The sequence below is a fragment of the Callorhinchus milii genome, unplaced genomic scaffold (assembly GCF_018977255.1).
Source record: "Callorhinchus milii isolate IMCB2004 unplaced genomic scaffold, IMCB_Cmil_1.0 Scaffold19, whole genome shotgun sequence".
Lineage (NCBI taxonomy): Eukaryota > Metazoa > Chordata > Chondrichthyes > Chimaeriformes > Callorhinchidae > Callorhinchus > Callorhinchus milii.
The window spans coordinates 11,975,433-11,991,592 of record NW_024704760.1 but is presented as its reverse complement, the minus strand read 5'-3'; the positions used below and the strand labels follow the sequence as shown (position 1 = coordinate 11,991,592).

Genomic DNA, 16,160 nt, shown 5'->3' with positions numbered 1-16,160 from the left:
GCATTAAGATGAGGAACTCTAATGCACAATGACAAGGGCTTATAGATGCACTTAGTGCTCCAGAGTTGACTTCACAAACTTGTGTCAGTCTACATCAGAGACACACATCACTGGCTCATCTTAATGTAAACCTAGGCACCAAGAACCCTCTGAAACTACAACTTGCAAAGAATTTGGATTCTTGGATTGAAAAAACTGCTTGGTGGAGGTAATGGAACACAACTACCATAATAATAATCCTTGCATTTGATATAGCGCCTTATCATGTCTTCAAGACATCCCAAAGCACTTCACAGGATATAATGTAAAGTGAAGTGAGAGGACCTGGGTTCGATTCCCAGGCAGGGCGAAATGTTGGGCAAGTTTCCTTACTCCACACGGCTTTGTTTACCTAGCAGTAATTAAGAACTCAGATGTTAGTCAATTGCCAGATCAGTTTTCCGGGGGTAATAATCCCTTCAAAATAAATAAATAAAATAGTAATAATTTGGTCACTTAATTCCCGACTGTTTGTGGGACACTGCTGTGCGCAGGGCTGCCACGTTTCACCCACAAAATATACGGTCAATTCACTTTACAGTATATCCTGTGAAGCGCTTTGTGACGTCTCGATAAGTCGAGGAGATAAGTCGCTATATCAAATGCAAAGATTATTATTACTATAATTATAATCCACAAGTGCCGTCTTTAAGATTCTAAAGGGGCAAGACCATATAGACCATGACAAGCTGTTTCAACTAGTCCAGAATTGTAAAACCAGAGGACACAGTCAGTGATTGAAGGGATGTAAATTCAGAACAAATCTACACAGCTACTATTTCAGTGAGTGAATAGTGAACCTGTGGAACAGACTCCTTAGGGAGATGGTTGAAACAGGAAGTTTTGATTCTTTCAAACACAGATTAGATGGTTTTCTTTTAGGAAATAACATTATGGGTTACAGTACATAGGTAGTTCGGGACATATGTGAATGCGACCGCCAGGAAGGTGGAAGGTGAACTATATGGACCTTGGGTCTTTTTTCGTCTAGCGTTTCTTAGGTACTTATGTTCTTAAGAGTGATTCATACCCAGTTAAATTCTCTATGACACTGTGAAGCCCCACCTGAATCTCATCACACCTGATCAGCTTCTCCACATCCTCCTTGTTCAGCAGCATGAACTCTTCATGTTGGACGACCTCAGGGAAGTTCTTCTGGCTGAAGACCTCTGCGGCTTGCATCAGGTCCACACAGCTGTGGGTCTCTGCAAAATCCTGGATCCCTAAGCAGTTTGATGGGTCCAACTGGCTCTCCAGGAACTCACAGCAAGCCTGCTTCACCCCTGGTGAACAACATGCACGAGAGGAGATTTATCAGATCAGTCTAGATTCTCGCCTCACATTCATTACCATTCCTCCAATTCTCCAGGAGCCAGCGATCAGTAGATCTCTGTGCTGAATTTCAAATTGCTTCATAATCTTACCCACCCTATTGCTGCAATATCCTCCACTCTTCCAATTTCGCTTGTTCCTCTGTCCCACCAACAATGGTCACTTGGTCTCCCATGCTCCGCAAACCTATTGCCTTGCACTCTCCACCTTCAAAACCATTTTAAAATGTATACAGGGCAACCCCATTATAACAATACAGTATATATTTATATAATTGCTTTTCACATCAGGAGCACGTCTCAGCTGCTTAATGCTAGCTGGACAACCTTAATAATAAACCTTGCATTGGATACAGCGTCTGATCACATCTTCAAGATGTCTGAAAGCGCTTGACCGATACTGTAAAGTGAATTGACTGTATATTTTGTGGGCGAAACACAGCAGCCAATTGCGCACAGCAGTGTCCCACAAACAGTCGTGGATTGAGTGACCAAATTATTATTATTATTTTTTTAAGGGATTATTACCCCCAGAAAAGTGATTCGCCAATCGACTAACAACCGGGTTCCTTTTTATTGTGGTAAATAGAGGAGTGTGGAGTAAGGAAACTTGCCCAACATTTTGCCCTGCCTGGGAATCAAACCCAGGTCCTCTCGCTTGTGAGTGCACTAACCACTGAGCTACAGGACTCCACACGAGGTAGGCAATGGGTCAGACAGTGATCTGAATCCATCAGCTCAGACATCCTCATTAACATAAAGTGCGTTCTAAAGGGATCCTGCTGAATACTCAAACTGTGTCTGGACAATTTCCTTAAATCGCCCTCCCTTGGTTCTGTTTGAGGGGTTACCCTAAGTGCAAAGCAATTAGTTGTTAAGAATCACATAAAATGCTTCATTAAAGGTTTCAAAATCTGATGGTGACATCCCTGTCAGCACCAAGTTAGCCAGAATGTAACCTGGATACCATCAACACCACCAAAACAAGTGATTCCAACAGGTTACTCTGGGTTCCAGGTCAAATCAGACCCATTAGCCAAGCAGCCACAAGGGATGCTTCACCTTGGACCAGGGAGTCCAACCTTTTGGCTGCTGAGGATCGGGATCCCTATTTGAGAAACGTCTGTGAGCCGCACAAGCAATACTCGTGTATTTCCCTTCCAGAAACATAACATAACATTTACGGGTTATGGAGGGAGCGGGTGGGCCAGACAAAATGGAGGGGGGGGGGGAAGAGATGAACTCGGCAGTTAGACCACCTTGCTCTAGACCAGCGTGGACCAACAGGCGGCTCAGTGGGTGACATTACATGGCAACATTCCAACTTGCGCTCCCTCCCTTCCTGGTGAACGTCCTCCCAGAGCAGCGTCAGGAGCCGGCGGTTGGGGGGACACAGCGCAGAGAGTGGAAGTAATACCGGCCGTTACTGCATTGTGTACTGGAGCCAAGGGGAAGGGAAACCCGTTTCCTTATCCACTGCGTCCTTAGCAACTGCGCCGGCTCCGGCCGCTGCACATAGTGAACTGCAAGGCTGATTGGGAGAGAGATTAAGGGACGGGGAGAGGGGGACAGAGAGAGAGAGGGAGAGAGAAAGGGATTGAGAGAAGGGGAGAGAGGAGAGGGATTGAGAGTGGGGAAGAAAGAGGGAGGAGAGAAGGGGAGGAGAGGGAGGGGAGGGGGACAGAGAGGGAGGAGACGGGGACAGAGAGGGAGAAGAGGGGGACAGAAAAGGAGGACAGAGAGGGAGAGAGGAGCACTGAGAGAGGGAGAGAAACAGAGAGGAAGGGGAGAGTGAAACAGACAGAGGGGAGAGAGAGGGGGATTGAGAGAAAGAATGTGTCTGTGTGTGAGAGAGGAGAGAGAGAAAAAGAGGGGGGGAGAATGAGAGAGGGTGATTGAAAGAGAAGGGAGAGAGAGTGATTGAGAGACAGGGAGTAAAATAAACTGAGAGGAAGGGAGAAAGCAGAGCAAGAGAGTGAATGAGAATGTGTGAGAGGGGAGAGTGTGAGACAGAGTGTGTGAGAAAAGGAGTGTGCGCTCGAGAGAGTGCGTGAGAGAGAAGGGAGAATGATTGAGAGAGAGAGAACATGAGGGAGAGGAGAGAGTGAAACAAAAAGAGTGAGAGCAGAGAAAGAGAGAGAAGTGATGACAGTGTTTCGTGGTTCATAGAATCATAGAATTATACAGCACAGAAAGAGGCCATTCGGCCCATTGCGTCTGTGCCGGCTCTTTTAAAAGAGCTTCCAAATCAACCACACTCTCCCGCGCTCTCATAGCCCTGCAAACTTATCCGCCCCAAAGACAAACTTGTTCACTATCAGGACAGATGATCGGAGTCTCTCTTAGCCGCTGCAGGTGGAGGGAAACAAAGGACAGTCACCGAGATAAGTACCGTGTAGTTTCCTGACAGAAAGCTACCTCTTTCTCCTTTCTACGTCCTTCATTCCTCTCCCCAAACAACTACCCACCTCTGCGACCTCCCAACCCACCTGTTCCCTCTGCCCAGCAAACACCGGCTTGCTTCATGCCCCAAAACACATCTGCCCCGCCATCGCCATTTTGCCCTCACTCTCTGCAGTTCCATTCCTGGAGTCCCTCTGACTCGCTCCCTCCCTCCTCTCTTTCAAAGCACATCAAGATAAACTGTTTGACCATGCTTCTGGTTATTTTTTCCCCTCCCGATCCCAACTCCCTCGGCTCCCACTCCAGCTCAGGAGGCCCCGATGACAGCGTCAAGCGCTTTGAGATGTCCTTCCAACATGAAAACAACAACAACAGAATTACATTTATAGAGCGCCTTTCACGTCGGGAAGACGTCCCAAAGCGCTGAACAGGTGTCAGGGCCCGAGCATGGGGGAGGGGTGGGGTAGGGGTGAGGGAAGGCAGAGAGGTGGGAGGGAGACCAAAGGCACAGTCGAAGAGAAGGGTCTTGAGACCAGCCTTGAAGGAGGCAAGAGAGGAAGCGAGGTGAAGGGACCGTGGGATGGAGTTCCAGAGTGTGGGGGCAGAGAGGCTGAAAGCCCGGCCACCGATGGTAGGGCGGGTTGGGCGGGAGACATGGAGCAGACCGGAGCCCGATGAACGGAGGGAGAGGGCAGGTTGGTGTGGGGTCAGCAGGTCAGAGTTAGGAGGGGGCGAGGCCATGGATGGCCTTAAAGGTGAGGACGAGGATCTTGAACTCAATCCTCTAGGGAATGGGAAGCCAGTGGAGTCGGGCGAGGGTGGGAGTGATGGGGTCGGGCAGGGTGGGAGTGATGGGGTCGGGCGAGGGTGGGAGTGATGGGGTCACGAGCCTGGTGCGCGAGAGTACACGAGCTGCAGAGTTTTGGATGATCTGCAGCTTTTGAAGGGAAGAGTTGGGAAGGCCGATGAGGAGGGAGTTCCCATAATCAAGCCTCGAGGTGACGAATGTACGGGTGAGGGTTTGGGGGCCTGAGGGGTGAGGCAGTGGCGGAGTCTGGCAATGTTGCGGAGGTGGTGGTAGGCAGTGCCGGTCATGGCGCGGATGTGGGGGAGAAAGGACAGTTCAGAGTCAAACAAGGTTTCTGACTGGCTTCGTGAGGTTGAGTGTGCAGTCGTGGAGGGTGATGCTGCCAGCGCCCGAGGCACTGGTGCGAGGCAATCAGGAGGGCCTCAGTCTTGCTAACATTGAATTGGAGAAAGTTGTCCCTCGTCCAGGACTTGATGTCGGACAGGCAGTCGGACAGGACGCCAGTAATCCTGGAGTTGAGAGTGGAGGCAGAGAGGTCGAGTTGGGTGTCATCCACATACATGTGGAAATTTACCCCATGTATGTGGATGATGTCACCAAGGGGGAGCATGTAGAGGGTGAAGAGGAGGCGACCGAGGACAGAGCCCTGAGGAACGCCGCACGAGATGGTGCGGGAGCTGGAGGAGAAGCTGTTTGCCGTAACGAAGTGGACGCGGTGTGAAACGTAGGACCTGAACCAGTCAAGGACAGAACATTGAAGGTTGAGATGGGAGGAGAGGAGGTAGAGAGGTCGAGGAGGTTGAGGAGGCAGAGGGAGCCCTGGTCACACATGGTCAGGATGTTGTTTGTGACCTTGACCAAAGCAGCACGAAACTCGATTGGAGAGGTTCATGGAGGGAGTGAGAGGAGAGGAAAGAGCGAAGCTGGAAGGCAACGGCTCTCTCAAGGACTTTTGATAGGAAGGGGAGATTTGAGATGGGCCGGTAGCTAGATAGCTGTGATGGGTCAAGGGAAGGTTTCTTCAAGGTGGGGGTGATAGTGGCTGAAAAAGGTGCTGTGTAAATGTTGTTATGTTTTTGGAAGGGAAACACAAATTATTGCTTATGCGCCCGCGGACCTTTCTCTAATAGGGAATCCGGCCCACAGCAGCCAAAAGGGTGGACCACCCTGTTCTAGACAATGGGAGGGTGGGGGGGGAGTGGTTGGGGACGGCGGGGAGAGTAGACAAGAAATAGGTCAGGGTTTCTGTTCCTGAATGTTCTTTAGTGACCCCTGTTGGAGATTGGACATTGGATAAGGGCTGTGTCAGTCTCGGTTGTGCTGATCCCCATGGTTTAGACTCACAAATACACTGCCAGCATCATGGAATGATCTCCAATGGAAGCACAAAAAATGGAAGTAACAACCACAGGGGAGGAAATTGGCAAGAAGCGATATAAACCTTCTCCCTCTGCTCCTCCTCCCAGAACAAACCCCATGAAACCTGAATTTGGGAATAATAATAATAACCCTTGCATTTGATATTGCGTTATCATGTCTTTGAGATGTCTCAATGCGCTTCACAGAATATACTGTAAAGTGAATTGACAGCAGTGTCCCACAAACAGTCATGGATTGAGTGACCAAATTATTATTATGAGTCTGGCACAGAGCTCACCTTTGAGTTGGAGCAGGCAGGCAGCAGGAAGCAGCTCCTGAACATTTTCTACTGTGACATGAACTGTTTCTGTGTAAACAAAGTCCAGGAGGATTTCCATGGTAGAGGAGGTCAGGCCCTGGATGTCGACATCCGGCTTCCCTTTCTCCGAAAGCTGTGAGGAGAAACGGTAACTCAGCTATTTAGAGAAGAACCTCCAGCTCTCCCTGTTGTTTAAAAAATATTTATATACAGCACAGAAGAAGGCCATTCGGCCCATCGTGTCTGTGCCGGCTCTTTTAAAAGAGCTGTCCAATTCAATCCCAGTCCCCCGCTCTCTCCCCACAGCCCTGCAAACTTGTCCTCCCCAAATAATTATCTGCTTCTCACTTAAAAGAAGTTATCAAATCAGCTTCCACCAGCCTTTCAGGCAATGCATTCCAGATCCCAACAACTCGCTGTGAAAACATTTCTCCTCACGTCCCCTCTGTTTCTTTTAACAACTATTTTAAATCAGTGTCCTCGGGTTACCGACCCTCCCACCAGTGGGAATAGTTTCTCTTTGTTCACCCTATCGAATCCCCTCATAATTTTAAAAACTTCTATTAAGTCTCCTCTTAACCTTCTTTCTCTGCTCCAAGGAGAATAATCCTCGCTTCTCTACCTCTCCTGATAACTGAAGCCCCTCATTCCTGGTACCATCCTGGTCAATCTTCTTTGCTCCCTCTCCAATGCCTTGACATCCTTCCTAAAGTGTGGGGCCCAGAACTGAACACAGTCTCACGCTGAGGCCTAACCAGTATTTATAAACAACAACAACAAGATTACATTTGTATAGCGCCTTAAAGGTTCATCATAACTTCCTGACTTTTGTATTCTATGCCCCTATTTATAAAGCCTAGTATTCCGTATGCTTTTTTAACAGCTTTATCTACCTGTCCTGCCACCTTCAAAGATTTACTTATATGAACCCCCAGATCTCTGTTCCTTCACCCCCTTAAAGATTATACAGTTTATCTTATATCTGCCATGTGTCTGCCCATTTTACCAGTCTGTCTATGTCTTCTTGCCGTTACTATCACTTTTACCATCACTTTTCCTAGCTTAGTATTATCTGCAAACTTGGAAAATATACACCCTATAACCAAGTCCAGATCATTTATACAGAACAAAAACAGCAGTGGTCCCAATACCAAGCCCCGGGGACACCACTGCACACATGCCTCCAATCAGAAAAACAACCGTTCACCACAACTCTCTGCTTTCTGTCTCCCAGCCAGTTCTGCTTGTTGGCCTTCAGAGCTCCACCCTCCATTAGCTCCAACAAATAAAAATAACACTGTCTCTTTAATACCATGGGCTTCTATTTTTCTTACAAGTCTCTTATGTGGTACTTTATTCAATGCCTTTTGAAAATCTATATAAACTACATTAACTGCACTACCTTCATCCACCCTCTCTGTCAGGTTTGTTAGACATGATTTGCCTTTAACAGATCCGTGTTGACTGTCCATTATTAACCCATATTTTTCTAAGTGAAAATTAATTTTGTCCCGGATTATAGTCTCTAGAAGTTTCCCCACTACTGACGTTAGGCTGACTGGCTTGTAGTACCTGGGTTTATCCTTCTGCACCTTTTTGTACAGGAGAGTAACATTTGCAACCCTCCAGTCCTCTGGCACCAACCCGGTGTCCAAGAAGGATTGAAAGATTATGGCAAGAGCCTCCGTTATTTCCACCCTTACTTACCTCAGTAACCTAGGATGCAACCCGTCTCAACCGGGTGACTTGTCTACCTTGAGCACCGTCAACCTTTTTAGCACCTCCTCTCGGTTTATTCTTATCTTATCCCATTTGTCTACCCTCTCCCCCGATGCTGTGGCATTGGCTGCATCCTCTCCTTTTGTGAAGACAGATGCAAAGTACTCATTCAGTATGTCAGCCTTGTCCTCTGCCTCCACAAGAAGATTTCCTCTTTGGTCCCCAATCAGCCCCACCCTACCTCTGACTAACCTTTTATTCTTTGTATTCTTATAAAATACTTTAGGGTTCTCTTTTATATTACCCTCTTGTCTTTTCTTATACAATCTCTTTGCCCCTCTGATTTCCGTTTTCAGTTCTCCTCTGCACTTTCTACATTCTATTTGATTATCTATTTGAATATTGTGCTAAGCGGACACATACCTCAAAACACAGGGCATGCAGTGCTGCAATTACCAAACCCCACTTTACTACATGCGCTGTGTGTGACAGTCTGAAGCAGGAATGGGTGCAGAAAGTACTCCTTTGAGAGCTTTGAGATGTCTCAAAGACATGATAAGGCGCTAAATATTATACCAGGTATTACATTACATTATTCAGAACTTGAGCTGTTCAGACACAGAACTTGAGATGGGGATGTACCACAGCACAGTAGTGTCAGAACAGAATTGCTTTGATTATTACCTCCCAGAAAAGTGATCCGCCAATCGACTAACAACTGCGTTCCTACTTACAGTATATTATGTGAAGCGCTTTGAGACGTCTCAAAGACGTGATAAGGTGCTATATCAAATGTGAAGATTATTATTATTACTGGGTGAACTGACATGTGGAGTAAGGAAGCTTGTCCAATGTTTCATCCTGCCTGGAAATTGAACCCAGGTCCTCTCGCTGGCAAGTCGAGTACTTTAACCACTATGCTTTTTAAGTTTCCTCAAGGTGCTGAAAGTGGCCCTCAAACAATCAGTGCAAATGTATTCGCAGTTCCCAGCTTCTTTGCACTGGTGCCAATTGCCCCCAATTATATACACACAAAGCACAAAACAGGTCTGCTGGTCTCGATTGAATTTTCTTATGGCTGACAATCTGAATCAGTGGTTCTGTAAATGCTGAACTTTTATTTAATCTGTTTTATGATCTGATAAGATTATGGAAAATGTGTTGATGTTTTCAATGCAATATGTTTGTTCACAGGCCAAAACTAACTTTTACTCCAAAGTCACCCTGGAGGCAAACAATAATCCAAAGATGCTGTTTTCCACCATTCATCACCTCCTCCGTGCCCCCCCTCAAGACCCCTCTATCCTCACATCAAAGGTCAAGTGCGAATAAGTCCTAGACTTCTTGTCTAAAAAAATTGAAAACATCCACTTGGCTGTGTCGTCCTCCCCTCTCATGCCCCCTTCCACCCCACCCAGACTATCCACACCGCCTTCTCCCTCCGCCATGGCTCCTGCCACTTCCCCCCTCCCTTCTCCCTCTCAACCACAATCACCCGGATGAAGTTTACTACCTGCTACCTCGACCCCCTCCTTACCCAGCTTCTGGTCACTCAACTTCCCCTTCTCGACCCCCTGCTGGCCGACACTGTCAACTAGTCCCCCTCTTCAGGCTCTGTTCCACTCCCCCCGAAAACCGCTGTCATCACACCCCTCCTCAAAAAACCCACCCACGTCCTCTGTAATCTCTAACACTACCATCCCATCTCCAACCTACCCTTCTTTGCCAAAGTCTTGGAACCCATTGCTGCAGGTCAACTTCGGTCACACCTCTCCCTCCTCGAGCCCCTGCAGTGTGGCTTTTGCCCTGCCCACAGAGACAGTGCTTGTCAAAGCCACAAATGACATTCTCTCTTATCTATGACCAGCGCAGCCTCTGCCTCCTCATGCTCCTAGATCTCTCTGCAGCGTTCGACACAGTCCAACACGCCATCCTCCTCCACCGCCTCTCCTCTCTCATCCACCTTAGTGGGACCGCACTTGTATGGTTCTAGTCCTACTTAACCAACTGCCTCCACTTCATCGGCAAACGGTTTCTCCTCCCGCTCCCACCCGGTCACCTGCGGGGTACCTCAGTGCTCCATCCTTGACCTCTTCTTTTCCTCATCTATATACTCCCTCTTGGCAATGTCATCCGCAGACACTGGATAAACTTCTACATGTATGCGGTTGACACAAAAATCCTCCAGTATTCACTCCAGGTTCGCCAATATCCTATCAGCTTGTCTGGCAGATATCTGGGCCTGGATGAGTGCAAATTTCCTGCAGCTGAATGTGGACAAGATGGAAGCCATACTCCTTGGCTCCCGTCAAAGTCTTCACTCCTGCGGATCTGAACTCCTCAACCTCCCTGGGCTCTCCCTCAGACTCACTGTGCGCAATTTAGACATCTGGTTCGACCCCCAGCTGTTCTTCTTCCCCAACATCCGGTCTGTGACCAGAACCGATTTCTTCCATCTCCGCCACATTGCCCGCCTCTGACTGTACCTTACCCAAATGCAGCCCAAACCCTCGTCCATGCGTTTATCACCTCCCACTTGGATTACTCCAACTCACTCCTCGCCGGTCTCCCCAGCTCCACCATTCACAAGATCAGCTCAGTCGGACTCTGCCGCCCACATACTGACCCGGACCAAATTCCGTACCCACATCTCACCAGTTATGGCCCAGGCTCCACCATTGACTCACCATCACCGAACCGATCGACTTCAAGATCCTCACTCTTGTGTTCAAATCCATTCACTCCCTGGCACCTCACTACCTCTCCGACCTCCTCACTCCCCACTCCACTACCTGGCACCTCCACTTGACTGGCATTGGCTCCTGCTCGTCCCTAGCACCCTCCATCCCACAATCGGAGGTCACGATTTCAGCCACTACGCCCCAAAACTCTGGAACACTCTCTCTCAATCCCTCTTCCTTGCCTCCTCTCTCTTTCAAGTCCCACCTGAAAACTTTCATCTTCGACCATGCTTACGTCCACCTCCCCGCCTCCGCCCTGGCTTGGAGTCAGGCTCCGCCACCGTTAAGTGCTCTGAGACACTACCTTGCATGGAAGGCGCTATATAAGTGCAAGTTGTTGTAGTATGTTTGAAAGTGCTGATACAATGCAAGTTGCCACGTACTTAAGGATGAAGTGAGAGCTATGGGTATAGCTCTAAAGTGACTTAAATGCTCCTGGAAACACGAGAAGTTTAAGTCAGGGAAATGGAATCAGATAGAGCTCAATGGTGACAAATTTCAGGCTGAGGTCAGTTGTTTTGCTGAGGTTTGCATGTGAAATAACACCCACTGCTCCGAGAAGATAATAATAACAATCCTTGCATTTAATATAGCACCTTATCACGTCTTCGAGATGTCTGTAAAGTGAATTCACGTATATTTTGTGGGCCAAACGCGGCAGCCAATTGTGCACAGACAAACAGTCATGGATTGTGTGATCACATTTTTTTTAATTTGAGGGATTATTACCCCCGGAAAAGCGATCCGCCAATCAACTGACAACCGGGTTCCTACTTACTGTAAGAGAGGCATGTGGAGTAAGGAAACTTGACCAACATTTCGCCTTGCCGGGATCAAACCCAGATCCTCCTGCTTGCAAAGTGAGTGCTCTAATCACTCAGGACTCTACAAAGGTCAGCTTACCTCACTGGTGAACATGGCGCAGAAGTAATCACTGCACGCTGCCAGCACAATACGATGAGCAGGAAAGTCCTTGCTGTCCACTCGCAGTGTGACATCGCACAGGGTATTACTCTTCCTCAGGGAGTTCATAGTGTTCAGTATAGACTTGGCATGTGAGTTGGTCATTATATCCCGAGGAGCCATGTTGAGCCTTTCCACCTTGACAGACCGTGGAGAAGGTTCTCGAGGTTAAACACTTAGAAATAAACAAATAAAATATTGTACTAACAATCAGGATAGTTAATTGCTCGGAGAAAATCTCCTCTAATATTTTCTACACATATTATAACTTTGTACAATTTATACAATTTTGTACAAAGCTATACATCATTTAATATACAACAACAACAAAAATTACATGTGTAAATGGTCTTTCATGTCAGGAGGACATGCCAAGGCACTGGCCAGAAAGAGTTTCGGACCCGAGCCGGGGGGCTGGGATTGGGGAGAGTGGAGGACAGGGGAAGAAGCAGGGAGATCGGAAGCATGGTGAAAGAGGGTCTTGAGATGGGTCTTGAAGGAGGCCAGGGAGGAGGCAAGGGAGGGGCGAGGCGGAGGGACTGCGGGATGGAGTTTCAGAGGGTGGGGGAAGAGTGGCAGAAGGCCTGCCCGCCAATAGTGGGCCGAGCGAGGCGGGGGACGTGAAGCAGGCTGTCACCCGCTGAGTGGGGGGAGCGAGCAGGATGGTAGGGTGTTAGGAGGTCACATAGGTAGGGGGAGCAAGACTATGTGCTTTGAAGGTGAGGACCAGGATCTTGAACTGTATTCTGTGTGATGGTAAGCCAGTGGATTTGGGCGAGGATGAGGATGACAGGGTCATGTAATATACATTGCAATATTTGATACAATATTTAACAAATGAGTGTACGATCTATCATTAAATAAAAACAAAAGTCGCTGAGAACACTCTCTCAGCAGGTTAGGCAGCATCTATGGAAAGAGGAAAGTGAGTTCACATTTCAAGTCGATGACCTTTCGTCAGAACTCTCTCCGTAGATGCTTCCTGACCTGTTGAGTGTTCCCAGCGATTCCCATTATTTTGCCTTTATGCCTTTTGTATGATCTATCAGGTTTGTATGAAATTAAAACCAACCTCTAACAATTCAATAGGTATCAAGTTAATTACTATTGGCTAGTACTAATTCACAATATTTATACTTGACAACATTCTCTCCATCTGAAACCAGGGCTCACTTTTCCTTCTTGTCCTCCTTGACCTCTCTTTTGCATTCAATACAGTGGACCATTCCATCCTTCGCCACCATCTCTCATCCAATCTCCACCTCTTTGATTCTGTCCTTTCCTGGTTTCCCTCTTACCTATCCAAACATCTGCACTTGTCTCCTCCAATAGCTTCTCCTCCCAGCCCACAGTCACATGTGGTGTTCCTCAGGCTCTATCCTTGGTCCTCTCCTCTTCACCATCTATATGTTCCCATCCAATTCTATCGCTCTCCCCCTACCTTCAATTCCAGGACCACTACTGTTCTGACCAACCGTAAGTCAGACACTAAGTCCTAAATGAGTCAATAAGACTGAGGCTCTCCTGCCATCAGAGCTTTCTCACCTCATGCACGCATTGACCTGCATGGGCCACTCCCCCTTAAGAGCTGGTGCTCAACTCATTGATTTGTCTGACCCACAAAAGACTGTTTTATGATGCAGTTTGTAATAGAGCCAACAGGGGAGAAAACATCTTGGATTTGTTAATGAGTAACAGGAATGTTCAAATCTGCAACATAAATGTGGGAGAAGCATTAAGCAAAAGCGATCACAGTGCCATCACATTTGACATCTCAAGGATCGGTGAGTTTATAAAAACCTAAACAAAGCTGCCAAATTTCAAGAGGACCAACTTTGTGCGCTTGAGAAGTCTTGTCGGAGAGGGCCTGGCTAGCTTAAAAATGGTGAATGGAGTGGAGGAACTATGGAGTTCTTTCAAGGAGGTGATTATGAAAGCAATGGAACAATGTGTATCCATGCGAAGCAAAGGTACCAAGCTTAACAGCACTCTGCCTGATCGGACGGGCCTACGAAGCAATTCATAAAGAGGGAAAAAAAGGCATTTAAGACCATGAAGGAAAATGGCACAGAATTAAGTCGGACTCTATACCAGAAGGCATGCCAAGATTGTAAAAAAAAAGGCGTCAGAATGGCAAAGAAAATCTTCGAATTGAACATGGTAAGAGCTGTACATAATAGCAAAAACGTTTTCAGTTACATTAAGAGTAAAAGAAAACCAAGTGACGGAATAGGGCCACTGAGGGTGGGTTCAGGAGAGGACATGACAAATAATGCTGCACAGGCTGCAATAGTGCTAAATACGTTTTTTGCATCACTTTTTATAAAAGAGGAGACAGTTAACTTGATCTGGAAAGAGAACTCAAGGATGTCCCAGAGGAAAGTAGCAGCACTAGTCATATCACTACCAGCATGGTTGCCAAACAGCTGTGTAAACTTAAGGTAAATAAATCGCATGGCCGGATAAATTGCATCTGAGGATCCTCAAGGAACTAAGGGAGGAAGCGCAGAAATGGCACAAATCTTTCAGAAATCACTGAATACTGGAGAGGTGCCAAGGGACTGGAGAAACACACATGTTGCTCCTATTTTTAAGAAAGGTAACAATCGTGACTCAGGAAAATATAGACTAGTAAGTTTGACATTCATTGTGGGTAAAATTATGGACTCTTATTAAGGATAAAATCATGAAGCACCTGGACAGAAATAAAAACATAAATGATAGCCAATGTGGGTTCATGCCAATCTAATTTACTGTTTTTCTTTGACGGTATGACAGGGGAGCTTGATAAGGGTAAGGCCGTTGCATATCTGGATTTCAGTAAGATCTTTGATATAGTTCCTCTTGAGAGGCTGGTACTGAAAGTAAAGAAAGCGGGAATCAGTGCAAGTATATTACAATGGATACACAACTGGTTGACCGGAAGAACCCAGAGGGTGATGGTACAGGGAATGTCCTCAGACTGGGAAAATGTTACCACTGGAGATCCATAAGGGTCTGTTTAGGGACCTCCTTTTGTTTAATACTTTTATAAATGATCTGGAACTAGGAGTCACAAACACAGTGGCTAAGTTTGCAGATGACACCAAGCTGATGAAGGTGATAGATTGCAAAGCTGAACAAGATTGGTTACAGGAGGATTCGGGGGACCGGTGGCAGATGAAATTCAATGTGGGGAAATGTAAAGTACTTCACATGGGGACAAAAATTTCAAGAAGGAACTATTATTTGAACGGACAGAAAATAATATGTATGGAAGATGAAAAGGACCTGGTAGTCCTGATTGACAATAAATTGAAGCTCCCCCAACAATGCTCTGTGGCAGTAAGTAAAGCAAACCAGATGTTGGGATGTATCAAAAGATCAATTGCAGCCAAAATAGTTGGGTAATTCTGCCACTGTATAAATCATTGGTGAGACCATATTTAGAGCACGGTGTACATATTTAGAGCACTGGTCGCCACAGTACAAAAAGGAAATGGGAGAAATCAGGAAGATACAGAGGAGGGCAACCAAAATGATTGAGGGAGTGGAAGGACTGGACAAAGAGATAAATATATAAATTGGTTAAGTTCATGCTGGAAAAGAAAAGATTAAGAGGCGACATGATTGCTGTCTTTAAGATTCTAAAAGGGCAAAGCAATATAGATCATGACGGGCTGTTCCAACTTGTCCAGAATAGTAAAACCAGAGGACACAGCCTGTGGTTGAAGGGGGGTAAATTCAGAACAAAACTATGTAAACACCATTTCAGTGAGAGAATAGTGAACCTATTGAACCTAGTGAACATAGTGAACAGGCTCCCTAATGAGACAGTTGAAGCAGGAAATGTTGATTCCTTCAAACACAGATTAGATTGTTTTTTGGGGGCAAATAATATTATGGGATACAGTACATAGGTAGTTCAGGACATATGTGCATGCGACCACCAGGAAGGTGGAAGGTGAACTAGATGGACCTTGGTCTTTTTTTCATCTAGCATTCCTTATGTTCTTATAGAATTGGATACATATTCGAAAAGAACAAAATTGCAAGGCTGTGGGAAAGATCGAGGAAGTGGGTCTAGTTGGAAGGCTCTTTCAAAGAACCGACACAGACACAATGGGCCAAATGGCCTCCTTTTCAGCTGTAGGATTCTATAAACAATAGCTGTACAGTATATACGTAATTTAAATATTTTGGATTAATGTATAGAAATACAATTCTGACAAATATTGAATGGGACAAAGTTCTTATATTCATCTGTATTGAAAAGCCTTATTTATTCTTACATTTACTCACTGAGCCAGAGTTACTTGTTCTTACACTACGCCATGTAGTCTTTCCAGGTCTTTCTGCGCTCCCAGGACCGACCAAGGTCAATTTCATGGGTCACTGAGTCTGAATTCCAGTTACTTCCAGCTTTTCCCAGTTACACCTACTGTAATACAGTAAATTAGAAAAATATTAAGTAGTGCAATAAACAAAGAAGAAAAATA

At 46.4% G+C, this 16,160-nt stretch overlaps 1 protein-coding gene across 8 annotated transcripts in view; it reads right to left on the bottom strand.

The window, feature by feature from the left end:
- The window catches only part of klhl12 (kelch-like family member 12), a 37,930-nt gene that overhangs the window by 20,122 nt on the left and 1,648 nt on the right, over nucleotides 1–16,160 (bottom strand). For 4 of the 8 annotated variants that reach the window (XM_042342060.1, XM_007901602.2, XM_042342061.1 and 1 more), the window contains exons 2-5: nucleotides 15,954–16,102; nucleotides 11,623–11,857; nucleotides 6,239–6,392; nucleotides 1,105–1,322 (exon numbers count right to left, since the gene is read on the bottom strand). In XM_042342060.1, coding sequence (XP_042197994.1) covers nucleotides 1,105–1,322; nucleotides 6,239–6,392; nucleotides 11,623–11,805 — 555 coding nt within the window. In that variant the 5' untranslated portion in view covers nucleotides 11,806–11,857; nucleotides 15,954–16,102. Of the gene's footprint in view, nucleotides 1–1,104; nucleotides 1,323–6,238; nucleotides 6,393–11,622; nucleotides 11,858–13,227; nucleotides 13,312–15,953; nucleotides 16,103–16,160 lie in introns of those variants that run through there. The other 4 variants (XM_007901603.2, XM_007901604.2, XM_007901605.2 and 1 more) reach the window with 4 other exon arrangements.